The sequence below is a fragment of the Saccostrea cucullata genome, unplaced genomic scaffold, assembly GCF_032062105.1.
Source record: "Saccostrea cucullata isolate Sc308-1 unplaced genomic scaffold, CSIRO_AGI_Scuc_v1 ctg1304, whole genome shotgun sequence".
Taxonomy (NCBI): domain Eukaryota; kingdom Metazoa; phylum Mollusca; class Bivalvia; order Ostreida; family Ostreidae; genus Saccostrea; species Saccostrea cuccullata.
This window is the reverse complement of record NW_026930129.1, coordinates 20,255-41,484: the sequence shown is the minus strand read 5'-3', so window position 1 is coordinate 41,484 and position 21,230 is coordinate 20,255. Positions and strand designations below refer to the sequence as shown.

At 33.2% G+C, this 21,230-nt stretch overlaps 1 protein-coding gene and 1 long non-coding RNA gene across 2 annotated transcripts in view; one reads left to right on the top strand and one right to left on the bottom strand.

The window, feature by feature from the left end:
- LOC134282979 (uncharacterized) overlaps positions 1-21,230 on the bottom strand; it is a 43,652-nt gene that overhangs the window by 18,337 nt on the left and 4,085 nt on the right. The window contains exons 2-4 of the mRNA XM_062765406.1: positions 7,729-7,887; positions 2,768-3,301; positions 2,323-2,574 (exon numbers count right to left, since the gene is read on the bottom strand). Of these exons, the coding sequence (XP_062621390.1) occupies positions 2,323-2,574; positions 2,768-3,301; positions 7,729-7,887 (945 nt within the window). The remainder of the gene's footprint in view (positions 1-2,322; positions 2,575-2,767; positions 3,302-7,728; positions 7,888-21,230) is intronic.
- On the top strand, positions 17,792-18,336 carry LOC134282976 (uncharacterized). The gene is made up of 2 exons (XR_009995398.1): positions 17,792-17,842; positions 18,153-18,336. It is a non-coding gene; the product is annotated as an uncharacterized LOC134282976 (long non-coding RNA).

Here is a 21,230-nt window from a genome sequence, read left to right as displayed (position 1 = left end):
AGCTATATTTAGCATATAGGTCGAAGTCAAGGTCACAAGGCCATTGACTTTGATGTCATTTGAAAGGACTTTATTGGTGGAGTATGCATACTAAATATGAAGTCTCTAACTCTTATGGTTCAAAAGTTATGGTGAAGGTTAAAGTTGACAACAGACAGAAAGACAAACAGACAAACAGATAAACAGACAAACAGACAAACAGACAGGACAAAAACAATATATATACGCCCGGGATCTATCGATCCGGGCGCATAAAAACGTATCTCAGTATTATGTACTTTTTAACACTTATTAAAAAAAAATTCAAAATTGAAATCAGAATAAGACGGAAGGAGATAAAATTCAAAGATATTTGTATTTTTAGCTACACTTGAAACAGATTTTAACAGATAAGCAGAGTTATGGATATTTTTAAAGTGTATTTATTTTTAGCCAGTTATTTGGATTTCAGACTAAAACTGCAAAAAAGGTAGCGATTTTAAAAGATTTTTATTTCTAGTCACTATGTATCACGGTTCAGTAAATTAAAAAAATTAACAAAGAACGAGGGCGCTTTTGATTGGCATTCGGCAGGAACCTGGGCGTACTTGAAAAGTGAATATTTTATTGACATGTCACATGAAATTTTACATTTTTTTAAGTTATCGGGTTCCAGTGCAACAGGAACGGAAAAAATTTTCCCGAAATTGAGCTTTGATTTGCTAAAAAATAACTTGAAAATTGGCCATATCAGACATTTGGTACAAAATGGTATTTTTTAAACACATTTTTCTAAAACTTTTCTATATCTGGGTCTTCTCTCCATGATTTTGAAACGTTATTTGTGTGTATTTTAATTCAAAGAAACGAATACACTTTTTAAAAAAATGGAGAGAAGACCCAGAGACCACGAAAAATGAACTTTTCCCACAAAAATCCAAATGTGTCAATGTGGTGCGTCTTTGTCCTTTTAAAAACATTTGTACATGTGTAGCTGTGATAGCTCAGTTAGTTAAGCTACCTGTTCAGTGCACTCGAAGCAAGAAGTTTTTGGTTCGAGCCTGGCATGGGGCGTTAATTTTTTTTTATTCAGGCAAACAACCATTTATTTTGTCAGTTTCGTTTTATGTACTGATATATTAAAATTTTGAATTACATTAATTTTGGTTCAGCTTGGTTCTCGAGCGAAATCAATTCTAATCTTCTATTCTACATAATGTACATGTACAAGTATCATGCATCTACATGTATATGCATTAAATATTTTAGATGTTTATTTTTTGTGAAACATTATTATGTTATACACCCCCTAGAAAAAAATGGACATAAATGTTACAATTTCACAATGTCTTTCAAACAAAATGAAAAAATAACCCATGGACATGTTTGTTAAATATGACCAGGTATGTTCAGCCAACCAAATCATGGACATTTAAACCATAATTGTTTCGTACAAATGATTCCTGCAGATCACCCGCCAAATACGCCCATCTTCTTTGTGTATCTTATTAGATTTTATGCAAACGTAGTAATATTAACATTGCACCAATTATGTTGGCGTATAATTTTGATCTAAAGAACAGTTTACAGGCCGTAAGACAGCTAGACAGACGGCGTACTACCTATTACATAGGCTCTTCTGACCTCTGCTTTTTGAAAAAAATGAAATAGAACTAACGTTTTGGGACGTAAAACTAATGTTTAGGGACGTAAAACAATATGCAGCTAAACAATCAGTTGATCTTGTTAAAATAAACATCAAATACATGTTTTTCCCTTTAAAATGATAGATACTGTTTAAATCAGTAAAATACTTAAAATGGTCTTACAATGCTACCTTTGTAAAAAATAAAATTAGCATTAGGATCCTTTATCAATATATTCAGATAACTACTGTAAATCTTAAAATTTTTGCTGTGGATAATTTTTTAGCAAATTTGCGAGTTCATTGCATTCGCAAAAATATTTTTCTCAAATATGAATTACCAATGAGAAAATGTAGACAAAGCAGTGATCAATCGCAAAATTTTGAAGCGTAAAAATTATTCAACAGCATTTTGACCCGAATTCGCAAAATAAAATGGACGTTAAAATTTCCAGATTTACGGTATTACATTTACTCATGCCTCCATGAACGCACTTAAGAAGATTGTTTACCCAAACATAAATATAAACAAAGAAATGTCATTTTTTTTGTTGAAGCGGAGTAATAGTTGCAATATTACCTGAATAAAAAAAATCTGGTTAGAAATATTAATTAATTTTTTTCAGGAGATGTTTCTATTGTTAATTCCATTTACACAAGTAACAAAGACAGTATTTAAAAAAACATTTTACACAAACCTCTTAAAGAAGAGTCATCGTCCAGTTCAAACATGTCTTCATGAACCTCAAGTCCAACAGTGGAGCGCACCTTCAGTAATTCCTCTAATCCTAGCTTTTCAAGTCGTTTTAGAAGGGTAGTTTTCCCAGCACCTGCGCATCCAACAATCATTGCACGAGCCCTGTGTACTGTCTTCGTTCCCCTTTTAGCACATTCTATGTATCTACATCGTGCATCATATTCCCAATCAAATATTTCCTCCGGTACGTTAACTTTAAATTTAAAAAGTTACAGTTATTAATTCACTTTTAAATGGTTAGTTGCCTATTCATGTTATTTCTTTTTTTTGTAAGCTGAACTTTTTAATTAAATAATAATATATTTTAATACTTAAAAAGGCTAAAAAAAAAATTGTTTTCCCCCTACAAAATATGAAAATTTATTCTCGGTTGCAGTGTTACTCACAGTTGTCTTTCACTTTTTCTCTGAATGTTTCTGTTGTCTCTTCATAACATTTCCAATCATTTATCGTGGGGTGACGTAGGACGTCTAATCCAAGTCTTTGAAAGAATGAATCTTCCAAAGTCTCCGGTAAGAACAAATATTTTTTGAGGTCTGTGCATACATCCTCTACCATATACCACCATGGACGTACGTACTCCAACAAAGAGTCCACTGATGACAGTTTGATATAATTCTCGTAGTCCTCGTCAGTTACCAGACAATTCTTCACAAAGTAACTCATCACCTGATGGCGGACATCCTCTGATATAAATCTGACTGAGTTGTTTTCCTTACTCAATACTTTAGAGATATCTGTCAATTCAACGATATCACTCTCCAGAATTCTTGAATCACACTTTAATAACGGGAACGCACTGTTAAGTTTTCTTGATATTTCTTCCAATGGTGTACTTAAGGATAAACTGTAACTCTCCGACATCAGAATAGAAACTAAAATGTTCCATTTTGACTGAGAAAGTGCAAGATTTTCAGGTACTAAAATAAAAATATCTCATCAAAGCACATGACATTGTATGTTAAACTTATTTTCTCATAATTTAGAACGTCTGAGTCCGTCTTCTGTAAATGATTTTAACCATGCATTCAATAATCAGTCATGTTTAATAGGTAAATGTAATCCAACATCCATGTAGTTTCAAAGTAAAAAAAAAATTAATCAATTTGCCATTATTTAATTGCAATAAAGAAAATTGTTATATAAATATATTGATGTGTGTGTGTGAGGGTGAGTGTGTGTGTTTGCATATATGATTGATTATTAACATAAGACTTATCGATGTATTGTTAAAACATGAGCAGAAAGAGATATTAAAACACATAAATGTACATATTTGTTGGAAGTCAGTTGTTTGGAAGGCACAGATGAATAAAATTGAAACTGAAATAAGCATTTTTATCATGAAAATTTCTGTGAACACTGAGCTTAAAATTTACGCCCTCCCTTTCATTAAGTTTTATCAGCAAATCTAATTTTGCTTTCAGCTCAAGTGACCATTTCTGGCCACCCGTTGTCTGTCGTTCGCCCGCTGATCTGTAAAATGTTCGCATTTAGAACATCTTGCCAACAACCAGTTGGACACAGATCAGTTCTAAGCAGAGCTAGTGAATACATCTAGATTAAGAATTTCTAAATTGTTAACGCACCTTCTAACGGGAGATGATTAAGATACCAGTAAGGCTGAAACCGGTGTTTATTAAACTTCTTCTCAAAAACTACTGATTATCAAATCATAGCCCCTGGGGTAGAGATAGGCCTCAAAGTATAGAAGTAAATATTTACATTGAAAGTAAAAAAAAATCTTCTCAAGATCTAGAACCACAAGTTAAAAGACATGCAGGTGAATCTTTCTGAAATAACTTAGATTGTAAAAATTGTTAAAAAGTATGTCCCATGGTTTTGGATGGGACTAAAAAATAACAATCAAAATTTTATAGACATATCTATTTAAAAAAAAAAAAACTTCTAAAGAAGAGCCACTGCACCACGAAACTGAACCTGTGTTGACCAGAGCTTCTTGTGGAAGTATAGCTTATTAATATTCAGATTGTGGTCCCCGGCCGTATGACTCACAATAAGGAATACATAAGGAAAGCTCTTTAAAAATAACTCGTAAGAGAGAGGGGATGCCAAAGACTGAACCCAAATACATCGAAGTTTCAGAGATGTTTGCATGAGATAGATAACCCTTCATTTTAAGATAAACATTTAAATTTTACCAAAGGAATAAATTTGAAAGTGTATCTGTATTTTCAAGGTAGTACCAATGAACTTGGTACTGGGATAATCAGAAATTTTGTTGTCTCTTGATTTTATCAACACTTTATGAACTTTAGGGTTCTATGTTTTTAATTATAAATTCAACTGCAGTCAGGAGTGTAACAGACCTTTTATTTTTAGAATTACTATTGTTCCTTAACAATCTTTCTAAAAACATATTGAAAAAAAAGGTTCAATATTATTTGATGCTCAAAACAGAATGTGTATCAACAAATCATTTTTCAGTCAAATTAGGTAATAGTTTTCATCATTGAAAATATTTTTTTAATGCAAGGTATATATATATATATACTACACTTGCGAATAACCATGATTTAAGTTCTTGAAAATGTGGAAAACTTGCCATTAAGTATGAAAAATATCGCAACGATAAATTGACATACATACTAAAACAGTTGTTGTGAGTTATAATCTCCAAATCAATGTTAAATAGAAGACATAATTTGAGTGCAATACAATAATGCAAAACAGTCACTTCAAAATCTTGGTTTTCTTATAAGTAGAATTGTAAGAAGTTACTTCTTTCTTGGCTTACATTTAAAGAATTGGTTTAAATGAACCAAAATTTAATCATGGGGAATTTTATTATAGGATTCAACGTTATTTTTGAAAATTTTATTGATGTGTAATAAACTCTTGACATTTTACTCATAAACTAAATAAAAGTACGAAGCACTTCTATGTTAAGTTTGTGGAAGGATATGGAGATAGCGAACAGTATTCAATCTCAAAGTCCATTAAACAATATACATGTACATAATTAGAGCAGAGCAAACACGGACCTCCGAAACATCAGAGGTGGGATCAGGTGCCATGGAGGAGTAAGCATCCCCTGCCGACCGGTCACACCCGCCGTGTGCTCGTTGTCATGATCAGGAAATAACGGAAAAAAATCCGTCGTCAATTCAGTGTACAAACAATGGACTAACAATTGGTATGAAAAACGTCAGTCTACATTCGACTCAATGATAAATTGTATTTGCTGACAAGGTCATTGTATCGACCATAGAACTTACGAAATTATGACTTTAAACGAGACTGCTGATATTCTTGTTTCATCAACTTGCTTGTCAATAATTTACCTCGTTTAAGAAATTGTTCATACGTAGTGCATGCTCTTGCGTATCGAATCAACTGAGATATATATACTCCGCATGCAGGTTATGAAGATCTATTGCTGCATAGGTAAGGGAAGTTGACGATAGAAAAGTTAAAGTCATCACGTTTATCATATAGCTTGGTTGTTAGATTACCATTAGTGTCTTTGGTAAAAAAAAAAATGGGAGTTTTCAATTCGATAATTTAAAAAAAAAATTTTATTCTTATAATTCCAATAACGATTTTTTTTAAATATTTAGATTATTTCTCTTCGAGGTCATTCTGGACGGCGTAGAAATACTTTATACCGCAAAGGAACGTAAAAAAGATGAATTTCGATAGAATTCAGATTAAATTGTCAAAGCAATCAATAAATAAACTTATAAAGACCTCTCGAATATTGTTTTAGTCAACACATATCGTAATTATCGTAATTACGAGTTTGTCCTTGACCATGGCCATGTTCACATTAACGACAACTCTCAGAGCGAAAGTTGCAGACCGACGACGCCTTCGGTTTACACTCGTTTGTTCAAAGATTGGGGAACAATATAGAAATATGAATTTGATGCTGATAGGGCAAGTGTTTGAGGTACGTTTCTTTTCCCTGTTACAACGATACAAAATGAGATGATTTTTCTTCGTATTAGGAACAATGAGAATATGACATCAGCAATTTTTAAAATTTACACCCGGGATACAAACTGAGATGACTTTCTTCGTATTAGGAACATCGAGAATATGACAACTTACACAGTGGCATTATTTCCATGAAGTCTGTCAGCTGGTTAGTCCTGTGTGTCGCCAGTTTTGTCTTATTTAATTAAATTTGAAGTTTCTTGTATTCACAATTTAGCTAAAACAGACCAGAAATTAAACTGCTTTAATTGTTTATACCATAGCCCAGAAGCTTGGTCAAGAAAATATTTCTGGTTGAAAATTTTATTGATGTGTAAACTTTTTTTTTCTAAAAAGTGTTTTTGTCCAATCAAAACATAGGGAATCAATAAATAAAATGATAATTGGAATTATTGCATTTTTCATATTAAAACTTTTCAAATCAGAATCGGAAAAAAGTGTACAATAACAATCAAAAAGACAGTTTTGTCACACACACAAAAGAAGAAACTCAATCAAGGTCTATTTTAATTATTTATTTCACTTAACTCCTTAGAAGCATAAATAACTATAATTCCTTGTGATTATGTATTTCAGAAGGTCTTTATGATGTAGTGATACTTTCTTTTTTTTCAAATGAAGTTTTACTTCTACACATTCTTTAACTTTTTTTCCAGTTGACTATTCTATTCCCAGATTGGGAGTTTTAACAGAATGCAAGTGTAATATATATGATGATATTAGAGAAAAATAGGGATAAATTCTCGAATTCTTTCCAAACAATTATGTTTTTTTTACATTCATTCACTGGCATTCATGTACATGTACATAACTTCGGTCTGTATATATTTTGGTATGTAACAATATGTTCCGCTGGCTCATATAGCCGGATACAAGCATGTACTTTCTATATGTGAGAATATATGTTCGATGATAACATTTTGATAAAATAAAACCGTCGGTACATGCATTATTTTACATGTAGACTTGTTAACATTTGTTTAGTTTGGTCAATGTGTTAATGTGTTCACAACAAAGGCATTTTAAATCTGCATATTTCATGTTGCTCAATGTACTACAAACCCTGACTTTCTCTGTATATAATTAATGAAATGATAAAATAACACCCGGAAAAGTATCTTCAATTTTAGTGACATTGAATCATGATCATTTTATAAATCAGTAATTTTGAACTCCAATGAAGTAGCTAAAAAATTACGCTCTATCAAGGTGGATTGAGAAAAGGAATGATCAACATTGAAATAAATTTAAAGGAAAAATAACAAGAATCTTTCTCTACCTTTATCACTCTCTCTTTATCTTTGAATAAGAAAAATTGATTGAAAAAAAAAATACCCTCGTCCTAAGTGTAATTGAATAACACATCTGATTATATATGTCGTCTTACCTTCAGGACTGTTGTCATCTCTTCCAATTAAAAACGATCCAAAAAGACTGTTAAGGTTCAAAGACTGTATGGAAGCTTGTTTTTCTTCTGAAATTTTCTTCACATATTCCACAAATTTATTCCGATTTTTCTCACAAAACACAATAGATGGAAGTTTAACTGAAATAAATGAAATTTTTATTAATTGTATGATATTACTTATTTTACGGTTATGGTTGTTCAGTGAGTTCTAGGAACAATTATTTGATTATCAACGAAAAATCTTTATTGATTGAACATTGTTATTTTTTAAAGAAGGGGACTAAATAAAAATTATTTTAAATAGATATTTATTCAGCGCCCAGTGCGAAGCATTGATGTGAGATTACATGTTGACCTTTAAAATCTTTATCAGATAATGTTATTTTCATTTACTCGATAAAGTGAATAATTAATTTCATCAATTCAATAGAATCATTCTGAGATTTAACCATTTCCCTACCGCATAGGTCAATATGACCGATAGCACATTAAAACACAACATCTCGACAACAGGACCTCCGTATCTTTTTAAGCGCAAAGCGCTTTCTGTCAGCGTAAATCTACTTCCGTTCGCGATCCAGCGCCACTATAAGCAAGTTAGATAACTCCTCTTGTTATTCTAAAATATGCAACTGGAAATCCCTGTCTCTCTTCCTGCTATTTTAGTGTACTGCTGCGTTACGTGTATTTCTATTAATAGCAAGCAATTAGTAAGGTAAAGGGATATTCCACAATTAGTAGATAAAATCAGTTCTTATCATGCTCTTCTCTATACATTGAAGTTCATTTAAATCATGTCAGCACACATTACTTTTGTATCATGTAGCTAATAATTGCTGCATCTATTGCGCAAATACTGAATTAAAAGCAATATATTTTTATCATGTACATGTAATATAGTGATTGAATAAACTTGTTCATAATTTAAAACTAAGATTTTAATAAATATTATTTTTATACAGCTGTAAATCTCAATCTGAAAGTGATTTATTGTAGTATTCAGTATTAAAAAAGAATAAAATTGATTTACAATGTACTACTCAAATAATATGGTGTGTACTATATAACATAACCATATAAACTATCATTTTTTCTTCTCGACCCTTACTTAAGGCAATGTTACCAAGATAAGCCTTCTCTTTAACACCTTGCGCCATGCTAAGAACTATCAGTGAAGTTGATTTTCGCATCTAAGTATCAATTGGTAACAAACTGCAATTCATGGACTGACTTTTTAATGTCTTTACTTGAGTTGTGCTCTATACTTGTATCATATGAGTAAAACATATTATGTAAATAATTCGAAAGGAAAGGCAGTTTCTGTGGCTGTACAGACCTGTAGGGCATGTGGTGGTTGTGTTTTCATCGAATCCATTCAAATAGTAAAACGTATTTCTCGGAATATTTTGCTTTAAAATTGTGACTATAGTGTGCAGGATATGGCGAAAAATGCTAAAACCATAATTATCGTTCTTAGCAATGGACAGGAATAGGGCTAATGTAAAGCAAACAGTTTAATTCTTGAAGTAGGAAACTATAAGGAAGAAATAGTTTATGTAAAAATGTGCCTCAGCTGTATTGCCGATTATTCACGAAGACTAAATAAAAGCAGACTAAAACAATGTTGTATATCTTCATGAAGATTTTTTAATAATTGAGATTAATACTTGCATACTAGTACTTTTTTCTTGGTCTTTTGAATTACTTATCATTGAAATAGCAGAAAAATAATTGGGAATTATTTTCCGTATTCCTTTTCAACAAGCTCAAAAATGCCGAAGATATGTTTCCTCTCTGTATGTTTTGCATGGTAGTGAAGATCATACATACACAAGTAAAGAATGGTGTAAAGCATCAAGCGTCCGTAAAAAAAAATTGAAGCATTTTAAATTATTTTAAAGTCAGAAATGCTTTGTGGGGTTTAATGAATTTTTTTTTTATTCCAAAGAAGAAAATGGTAATTTTTTTATTGTAAAAAAGTAATATTTACATTAGTAAAACATATTGTGATATCAAAACAAATGCACAGGCACCTGACGTTATATATTTTTCTTTTAATAAAAAATATACCCATACCTAAGTGCTTTCGCACTGTCAATACAACAGGAAATTTAGATTCAAAATAATTCTGATGAATTTCAAATCAATATGCTTAGCGCTTCCCAGTACTTTCAGTACTTTGATTAATAATAGCATGAATGTATATAATCTATATATCATCTTTTAGGACGTTTTCTCTACTTTCAGACTGTAAAAATTCCGAGCCTTATTAATCGGTAATGAATAGATTTTACGTTTTGAAGACATTCGTGACTTTTTGAAAAGTGTGCTTGTACAAAAGGCTTCAGAACTTTCATTTGTGAAGACTCGCTTGCTAATTGCACCAATGACCACCATGCACAGAAAAGATTATGATGTGGAGGACATAGGTGCTTAGTTTTTCGTAAGTCAATTCTATTGCATTAAAAAAATCCTCATTGTCACTGGATGGCTATTAGTCAACACTCCCAGGCACATGAGTCGCTAGACTAGCGCAGTGGTTAGAGCCTCTGCTCTATAGTCATGAAGTAAGAAGTTGATCCTTACATACATGTAGCAGGTTCAGATCTTACTATGAGACGTTGAGACCTGTCCTTCTGATGAGACACTATATAAATATCTTATCTTATACTTATATATGTGAATGTATTACATTTGGCGTGTATGATATTTGGCGGAGATTCAATTTTAAACAAGTTAGCGTAGATTTGATTAAGCGCTCAAGTCTGAATTTGCTAGTTATGAAAGTTAATATACAAGACATTTAGCGATGTTCTTGAATTAGCGGAGTCTGCTCTCGGCCAAAATCGCTAAATAGAATACACCGTTAAATGTAATAAGTTACAGTAAACCAATTAAGGTCCCTTGTCGCAGTAGATTCTGGCATGAAAAAGATCCCACACAGCTCAATAGCCGTTGGTGCCAAGCATGGAACAAAATTTGCATCTGTCCACCGACAAGTGGTGGTGTCTCCATATGAGAGAGAAATTCTTGAGATGGACATTTAATAAGATAAAAACAAGCCCATGTACATATACACCTTGTCCCAGGGATTTTTCTTTGAAGTAACAGTTTTCAGTCCAACATGCCCTTTCTCTGAACAACCCTGACAACAGAAACTAAAAAATGGATATTTCATGTTTTTGATAAAAGAAATGGTTAATTATGCTATTTTTTAAAATTTATAATTGATTTACCATGATTGTTAAGTACAAGGCTGGCAATTTTTCAGTCATGATACATTGACTTAGCACAAGTGGTGAGAGAAATGGAGCATAACAAGATCGAGCTTCTTGGAGTAAGTGAAACTAGATGGACAGGCAAGGGATCATAACAACTAGTATCAGGACACCAAATACTCCACTCTGGAAGAACTGACGAACATCATAGTAGAGGAGTAGCAATAATGACAACAAAAGAAATTTATAGAAGTCTGTTAGAATGGAAGCCTGTAAATGAAAGGATCATAACAGCAAGATTCATCTCAGCCTTTGTCAAACTTACTGTAGTGGTATGCTATGCACCAACAGATGATGCAGAAGATGACGAAAAAGTCTCCTTTTACGACAGCTTACAAGAGATAGTAGACAATACACCATCTCACGATGTCCTACTTATCTTGGGAGACCTAAATGCAAAATTTGGGAAAAGCAACCAAGGAAGAGAAAGCATCATGGGTAAGCAAGACCTAAGAGAATGTAACAGCAATGGAGAAAGGCTGTGCACGTCCTGCCAAGAAAACGACTTGATAATTGGTGGAACTATATTTATGCACAAAGATATTCATAAGACAACATGGAACTCTCCAGATGGTCATACGAAAAATCAAATTAATCATGTTATCATCAAAAAAAGATGGAGAAGCAGCCTCCTGGATGTGGTTGCAAAGCAAGGAGCGGACGTGGGCAGTGACCACTCATTAGGCTTGACTAAAGTCAAGCTAAAGCTAAGGAAATCAAGGAAGAAAGATCAAAGACTGCCTCCTATTAACATCCAAAAGCTTAAAGATGCGAAAGTTATGAGATTTTTTCAATTAAAAGTGCAGAACAAGTTTGCAGCTCTTATGGAACGCCCAGATGAAATTAATATGGAAACATTTAATGAGGTACTTTCAGAGAATGCACAGCAAATACGTGGACCAAGAAAGAGGAAAAAAGAGGAATGGATCTCGGAGAACACATGAAAAATAGTAGAGCAACGTAAAGAAAAGAAAAAAAAAATCCTCTCCACTAAATCAAAGAGACAAAAAGATCAGCTCCAAGCTGAATATCGGATTATAGACAAAGAAGTTAAGAAAAATGCAAGAGTAGACAGGAAGGCATACACTGAAAAACTAGCAAATGAAGCAGAACAACCTGCTTCTAAACAAGATATGCAGACCCTCTATCGAATCACCAAAACACTAGCAGGTAAATTTCAGACAGCAGATTTACCAATAAGAGATAAAAAAGGAAAGGTCTTATCCAAAGAAGGAGATATACAGAAACGATGGAAAGAACATTTTGAGGTGTTCAATATAAATGATACAGGAAATGAGGTCCTGATAACACCAGCCATTAACATACTGGATATTAATACTGATCTACCCTAGTATAGAAGAGGTTAAAAAGGCAATAAAGAAATTGAAAAATGGAAAGGCTGCTGGCATTGACCAGATAAATGCAGAGCTCCTCAAGGCCGAAGAGTACTGGACACCTACCATCTTGACAAATATTCTACAGAACATCTCGGAATCAGAAGAGATACCAACCTTCTGGAGAACAGGCCTTAAAAAAAGGAGACCTTTCCAACTGCAACAACTATAGAGGGATAATGCTGCTCTCAGTATCCATGAAAGTGCTAAGCAGAGTGATATTGAACAGAATCACAGACATAGCAGACCCTCTACTTCAGAAAGGGAAGATCATGTGCCGATTAGATATTTCTTCATTCTCAGACAAATATTAGAGCAGAGCAATGAATGGAACTCTCCACTTCACAACTTTATCGACTTTACAAAAGCTTTTGAGTGTTAATCGCCTAGCCTTAGAAAAATTCTCAGTCATTATGGGATCCCAGATAAAATCATCTCCATCATTAAGATGTTATACACAGACTTAAATGCCAGAGTTATCTGTACATCAAACTTATCAGAGGAGTTCAAATTGAAGACTGGAGTAAAACAAGGATGTCTGCTCTCCCCTCTTCTCTTTACATTCTGCATTGACTGAATCATGCTAGAAACCACCAATAATAAGCAGAGAGGAATTACCTGGGCCATGGCAGAGATGTTAGAAGACCTAGATTTTGCAGACGACATAGCACTGCTGTCACACCAACATCGTTACATGCAAGAGAAAACCAACCAACTAGCAGAAACAGCACGGAAGATTGGCCTGAATATTAACAACACCAAGACCAAAATCAAGAAGGTCAATACTAAATCAGAGGAGCTCATCACCTTATATAATGAAACAAGAGGCCCACGGGCCTTATAGGTCACCTGAGTATTGTGTAACAACTTTCAAACAATTAAATTTGGTTCGTGTTTTAAACCAGAGGCCATGAAATTCACGATTCACAGTTTTGAAAGAGGCAGCATTGCTTATCATAATTATTAACTTAGCATGCTTACTCTATTTACTTGATACCTAGAGGTAGATCAGAGTGACAAAGAGAAAATGCACTTCCACTTTATAACCAGTTGTGCACCTCACTCCAAAGAAACCACTGACCCAAGTAACACATATTTCAAAATTTTGCAAATTTTACCATAAAATGGTTGATTAATACCAAAGAGCAGATTTCAAAGCATTCATTTATTTCAGACTATGTAACCCCCCTCCTCTGACCCAGGGGGATAAAAACCCACTTTGCTAGATGCGCCTTTCTTCATCATAAATATATATACTTGGATCACTGGCATAAAACCCAAAGGCAAAGGAAAATATTTTCAAAGAATTAATGTATCTTTACTCTATGATCAACAGAGCCCCGCCCTAACACCAAAACCCCTAACCCTGGGGCCATAAAATTCACAATTTTATAGGAGGTAATCTTGCTCATTATAACAATGTGGTTAGTTAGTTTATTTAATTCCCAGAAGCAGAAAGGAAGATTTTCAAAGAATAAATGCATTTTCACTATATGATCAGCAGAGCCCAGCCCTAACACTAGAACCCTAGCCCTGGGGCCATAAAATTCTCTATTTTGGAAGAGACACTTTTGCTCATTATAATGATGTACTGAGTTAGTTTATTTAATAACCAGAAGCAGAGAAGAAGATTTTCAAGGAATAAATGCATTTTCACTATATAATCAATAGAGCCCCGCCCTAACACCAGAACCCCTGACCCTGGGGCCATAAAATTCACAATTTTAGAAAAAAGCACTCTTGCTCATCATAACTATGTGCTTAGTAAGTTTATTTAATACCCAGAAGAAGAGAAGAAGATTTTCAAAGAATAAATGCATTTTCACTATATAATCAATAGAGCCCCGCCCTAACACCAGAACCCCTGACCATGGGGCCATAAAATTCACAATTTTAGAAAAAGCCTCTAGCTTACCATAACTATGTGCTTAGTTAGTTTATTTAATACTCAAAAGCAGAGAAGAAGATTTCAAAGAATAAATGCATTTTCACTATATAACCAATAAAGCCCCGCCCTAGCACCAGAACCTCTGACCCTGGGGCCATAAAATTCACAAATCTGGAAAATGCACTTTTGCTCATCATAACTATGTACTTAGTTAGTTTATTTTATACTCAGAAGCAGAGAAGAAGATTTTCAAAGAATAAATGCATTTTTAACTATATAATCAATAGAGCCCCGCCCTGGCACTAGAAACCCTGACCCTGGGGCCATGAATTTCACAATTTTGGTAGAGGACTCAATGTTCATTACATTCATGCCAACAGTTCGCCTGCTTGATGTCCAGGAGTAAAGAAGAAGATTTTTAAAGATTGCAATAATTTTAGTTTTTAGTTTTGGCCCCACCCCTCAGGCCCCAGGGGGGCGGAGACCATGAAATTCACAGTTTTTGTTCCTCTTCACCCATATATGCTGTATACCAAATTTGGTTGAAATTGGTCCAGTGGTTTCAGAGAAGAAGCTGAAAATGTTCAAATGTTAACACACGACACACGACGCACGACGGACGACGACGGACGAAAACGGATAGCAATAGGTCACCTGAGTTTACTCAGGTGACCTAAAAATAGAAGTCTCAGAATTTGTTTATCTAGGAAGCAAGATCACCACAGATGGGAACTCAGAGGTAGATGTACTAGCTCGGATTTTTAAAGCCACAGGATCGTATGTTTCACTAAGAAACATCTGGAGGTCAGCAAAGATCAGAATAAACACCGAAATAAGGATCTTCAAGAGCAACGTGCTTGGGGTCCTCCTATATGGTGCTGAAACATGGAAAGTAACAAAGACCATTTCAAACAAGCTAGATACCTTCCGGACACGTTGCCTTTGCAGAATACTACGCATCTTCTGGCCAAATACCATCTCAAATGAAGAGCTGTACAAAAAGACCAACACAACCCCTCTATCTCAAGTTATAAAAAGAAGAAAATGGCAGTGGATAGGACATGTATGTAGAATGCACCCAACTTCCATCTCAAGGGTTGCTTTGAAATGGACACCATCTGGCAAGAGAAAGAGAGGAAGACCAAAAGAAACATGGAGAAGATCGGTGGAGAAAGAGATGGGAAAGAACAGCTGGACATGGGGACAGATCCAGAAATGGACACAGGACAGGTCAGCGTGGAAGTCTCTGGTGACGGCCTTATCTGCTAACCAGCACGAAGAGGATAAAGTAAGTAAGTAATACATGGACTTCACCAAACGATTTAACTAGTATGACAAAATATGACATATATAGAATATATTATATGTTATGCTTTATAAAGACTTTTTAACAATATTATAAAAGAAAAATTATATCAATGTGTCAATTGTAGATTTCTGTATAATCTGAATAATCTGATTAATTAAAAAAACATATTTGATTAGAAAAGCTTTTCAAAACGTTTTTAAATTTGTTCCAGGACAGAATGCATTTAGAAGCTGATCATGCCTTGGTCAAATCAAAGGAGTTCCCTCGGTCTTTAAGAGAGATGACAGAAAGATCATTAAACATTAAGATGATGTGCACATAATGTAATCTTGAATCTAAAGTTAGAGATAAAGACCTGCAAACTTACTAGCAAATCTGCTTGTTAATTATTGTTTGCCGGATACTTCACTTTTTTAGGAATGCTCTTTATTTCTATCAATGATGCAAGTGGTTATTCAAGATCATGTCATGTGCTATGAAGAATTCTGACTTTTGACAGCATACGTAAAGGGTTTGTGAGAAGAGTAGCAAATACTAAAGAAATCCTTGGCTACTGAAATTCAGTATTTGTACGTCAGATAAATTGGATGAGTGTAAGATTGTAGCAGAAGTTATGTCTTGTCCATCTTTGCTGTTTTTTCATATGCTTATAAAATAAAAAGTTGTTTTAACAAGTTACAAAGAAAGGTCTTGAAAATTAATATAATTCTTTTAAGAAAAGAGAAAAATGTAAATGTTTTCTTATACACTATATTTTAGATGCCAAAAATGTGTTTGACATAGTTTTTGAAAATGACAAAATAAGAACTCCATTGTGTAATCAAAAAATATACAATACATTTTTACCTTAATATGATTTACACCTCCTAACTTCATTAGCATAAATCGCAGAATTCGGAGATAAACGTAATAAAATATTAACAAAATCCATAAACGTTCGAACAGCTTTCCCCGCGAGAATTCAGCGAGACCAACATGCGAGAGGTAAAAATTGAGAGAGAAATTCAACATGAAAAAATAGGTAAAACTTTGTTATCTCGATTTATAAGATTTGTAAATTGCAAAAAGTTGAAAAACAAACGTTTCTTTACCTGAAAAGTGAAAGTAGATTTGCAGTTACCATTCTGTCAAGTGCTATTGCACTTTAAAGTGTCAAAACAGCACCTCTGGATTTTGTAAACATGTTTCCACGTGGAAGGGAGTAGTTGTGTCGGTGAAGATTAACCCACATACATTGATTTAGTAAACAAAAACTCTCGTAAGTAGAATTTCATTTATTTTTTCGATTACCTGTAGCACAAAATGGCTATAAATATTTTGGGGCAAGTCTGTCAAATGCTGTTAATAGCATGTCTTGAATTGAAGAGAAAATGCAGGTGTGTAGTTTACTATGCATTCATATGCAGAGTTACGCGTATAAAACTCATTTTTCTTACTTATCAATACCCAGTGATTTGTGGGAACCATATGTGTTTCTTTTTAATACCAAGAGTCTGAAATTTAATTCTATTCGTACTCGTGTGCATGCACAAGAAGTTCTTCCGAAATTCCTTCACACATATACATGTGTACCTAGAAAAAGGTTTGTTTACATTTGTTTGCAGTTTTAATAGAGTCAGCTGTTTATATCAATCATGCAGTTTTCACTAGAGCTTACTGATCAAAATATGGTTGTTACTTTTTTTTTTAATTTTATACCATTGAATTTACGGTCAGATGATGTAAATGCATTTCTCACATACTTGTGTATATATCAGGTATGAAACTTCACATATGCAGTTGTGGCCCGCGTGGAGCAGTGATTAGAGCGTCTGCTCAGGAGTCGGGAAGAAAGGAGTCCATCCTTACTTTGTTGGTTCAAATCCCACTGTGGGACGTGGAGACCGGTCCTCCGGATTAGACCGTATAAATCGAGGCCCTGTGTCGCAGTGGGTGCTGGGACAAAAAAGATCCCTCACTGCTCATTGGTCCTCAGTGCCTAGCATAGGACAAAATTTGTAGCCCTCCACCAGCTAGTGGTGGCGTCTCCGTATGAGTGAAAAATTCTCGAGAGGGATGTTATAAGTAACATACAATCAACCAATCACACGTGCAGTTTATGTAAATTCTTCTCATATCATAATGACTGTGTCCATGTTCAATTATACACTAATGTGCAATGAATGTTTCTTGCAGGATATTATACTCTGAGTACAGTGATGTGCAAGTTCAAGTTTTGACTGCTGTTAGTATTGTATTGTATATTGTATTGTATATGTAATTGTAAGGATGAATTTATAAAATTAAAAGGTAACATTATTTATATCTAATTATTATCATCCTGATCATGCTGATTGGAATAAACAAAGAAAAAGTATGCTGATACATAAATCAGCATATTATGCAAATTGTAAATGATTGCATTACAATTTTTTTTTCTGATTTGCATGTAGTGCATTGATATCTGGCAGTATTTCAACATAATTGAAAAGCTTGTATTTTATTTGGATTAATTAATTTAGAGGATTGTATTAACTTAATAATCATATTTGTAGTTCAGCTGTAACAAAACAAATTATCTGATGAAAGCAGTAACCATGAGAAAAGGAAAGGATGTCCAAGGAGAAGGTATGTTAATTACTGGTGATGATAATGTTATTGATGTAAATAGGGTATATACAGCAATAAAATAGAGAGAACAATAGTAATCTGTAGACAAAAAATAAAAAAAAAACTAAATCTAAATTCTTTTCAAGAATATATAGGCAGGTCATGATTAGTCACGTTGAGATAGTTAAGAGGAGATTTAGATTTGTTCAGATCATATAGAGATAGGGTAGAGTGGGTCCACAGTTGGGGATGAAAGTTGTATTCTTGAATACTTAAGGCTGAAGCCTTTTATTATAAAATCTTTTCAAGATTATTAGGGCCACAATGCATCATATTTTCTTTACTGAATACATCCTAGTACAGAATCCCAAAATCGAGGGGGATGTGCCATAATTAGAAACAGAATGTCTATCTAGAAAATCCTTAATGTAAATATTGGAAAATCTTTTTGTTTATTTCTGGCTTTTAAATTAAGTAGAGATAAAAATAATGTAAGTTTTCATAATTTTAAATCACCTTTTTTATGGAGACTTTAGATAATATCTATGTAAGTAAAAAAGAGCTACAATTTTCAGAAAGAAAGCAATATTTTGTGGTTGTAGAAAAGGGGCATAACTCTCATCATGAGAGTAAATGATGGATGCCAGAAAATGTGAAAAAACAAGTGAATACAGTGCAGTATGAATAAGTTCATTTAAACAAGAGTATCTTAAAATCAAACAAATTTTACTATCTAGGGTATGTTGACATTCATGACAGTATTACAAATAATTTGTAAACACTTTGAATTGCATATGATTTACTTTTGTTAATTTAATTTGCTCATTTTGCGCACATCTCTTTCTCATGCAGATTATTAATGAACAATGATAGATTGAATTAGCAACTTTTAATGGCATACATGTATATGAATTTTATATAATCTGTTTAGAATTCCTATATATCTTACCCTGAATCTCTTGGATATCTCAGTTTTTTTTCAGCAGATCCATAAGCATTTCAAGATAACAAGTGTGACTTTATTTTATTGATTCAATTAATTTATGATGAATTATCAAAATATAAATCATATACTTTTATGTTAATGCATCGACATTCTATATTTTTCAGGCCATATAACAAATGGTTGCTGAATTCATGAAGACTAGCTGGGATGATAAAGTACATTTCCACTCTAATGAACCATATCTGAACATAATCTGAGGATCCCTTTCTCAGAAAAAAAGAATTTGCATATTCAAAGACTCTATAGTTTATTGTTTTTATGTATGTTGTATAACATTCTTCTTGAGAAATTTTCACTCATATGGGGATGCCAACATTTGCCGATGGAGAGCTGCAAATTTTGTCCTTTACTTGGAACACATGATAATTGAGCAACGAGGAATCTTCCGGTGCTAGCACCTACTGCAACATGGGACCTCTGTATATACCGTCTCATCTCAAAGTCCGACTGTGGGATTTCGAAACAGCAATGCAAGGATCAACTACTTATTCATGACTTCTGGAGCAGACGCTCTTGCCAATGCGCCGTGCAGGTGACTTCATAGGTTATAAGATAATAAGAATTATAACTTAAATCTGATGTTTTTAATGCAATTACAGAAAAGAACATGTTTGCAAAAAGGGAGATAATAGCTACATGAAGCTCTCACTGGTATTGCATGCTTAAAGTATATGAAGTACATATTTTAATTACACATTATTTTAAACCAAATCTATGGTGGCATAGTTATGCCATCCACATAATTGTTTGTCAACATAGCATATCATGTCAAGTCAAGATAACTATCTCGTCAAGTGATGATAACTTTCTGGTTTGTCGACAAACACCGACTTTATATCTTGCCAAGTCAAGATAATCTATCACGTTTTGTTGCAATAGCTATCTTGACATGACGAGATAACTTGTTATCGCGATACAAGATAAATTATCTCGTTTTGTTGAGATAACTATCGCAAAAATACGATAGCTTATCTTGACTGTACAAGATAAAAGTCGGTGTTTGACGACAAACCAGAAAGTTATCATGACTTGATACGATAGTTATCTTGACTTGACGTGATATCTTATGTTAACAAAACATTATGTCGATGGCATAAATATGCCACCATACACATCAATAAAGAAAGAAACACTTGAATATTTTTACTATGAATTTTATTATAAGGTTGATTATCTTTGAAAAATGAAACTTCATTTTTCTTTGAGTAGGAAGAAAAAAATAATTAGAATGTACATGTGCAATTAATTTTGTTTATTAAAAATATTCAAAATTTGGAGCTCTTTTGACAGGTATCTAATTATTGATTTGTAAATTTTTACTTTATTTTTAAACATAATAATCTTTATTATAACATATGCTTAACAACTTATTCGTTGTTGAACATTCCATTGTCTGTCTAAATGTAGTGCTTTGTAAATTTCGTGTTTATACAAACATTATTGCATGTTGTTTGTTTACTTTTTTTTTCAATATGAGTCATAATATATAATTTGTGTGCAGTTTAAATAATTTTTGTTGAATTCAGTTATCAGAAAAATAAATAACTGAAAATAATTATGTAGATACATTGATTCTATCGTGGCCAATGCATATAAAAAATTAGGTCTACTTAAAAAACTGCAATTCAGGGTCAGTGCTAAAACTTTATCTCTTTTATATACTACTTTTACTTTTATACTTTTATAAGACCTCAGTTAGAATACGCAACTGAAGTTTGGTGTGGGTGTTCTAGTCAAGATTCCGAAAAATTAGAAAAATTACAACTTGCAGCGGCAAGAATAGTCACTGGGTTAACTTCATTAGCATCGCGAGATTCTCTTTATTTTGAAACTGGTTGGGAACCACTTGCTGTAAGACGAATTTCCAAAGTTAGAACAACTATGTATAAAATATATAATAATATGGTACCCGAGTATCTGAAAGATATATTTCCAAATATTCGATCACAAGAATCAAATTACATAACAAAACAGTCACAAAATTATTGCATCCCTAAGTGTAGATTAAATATATATA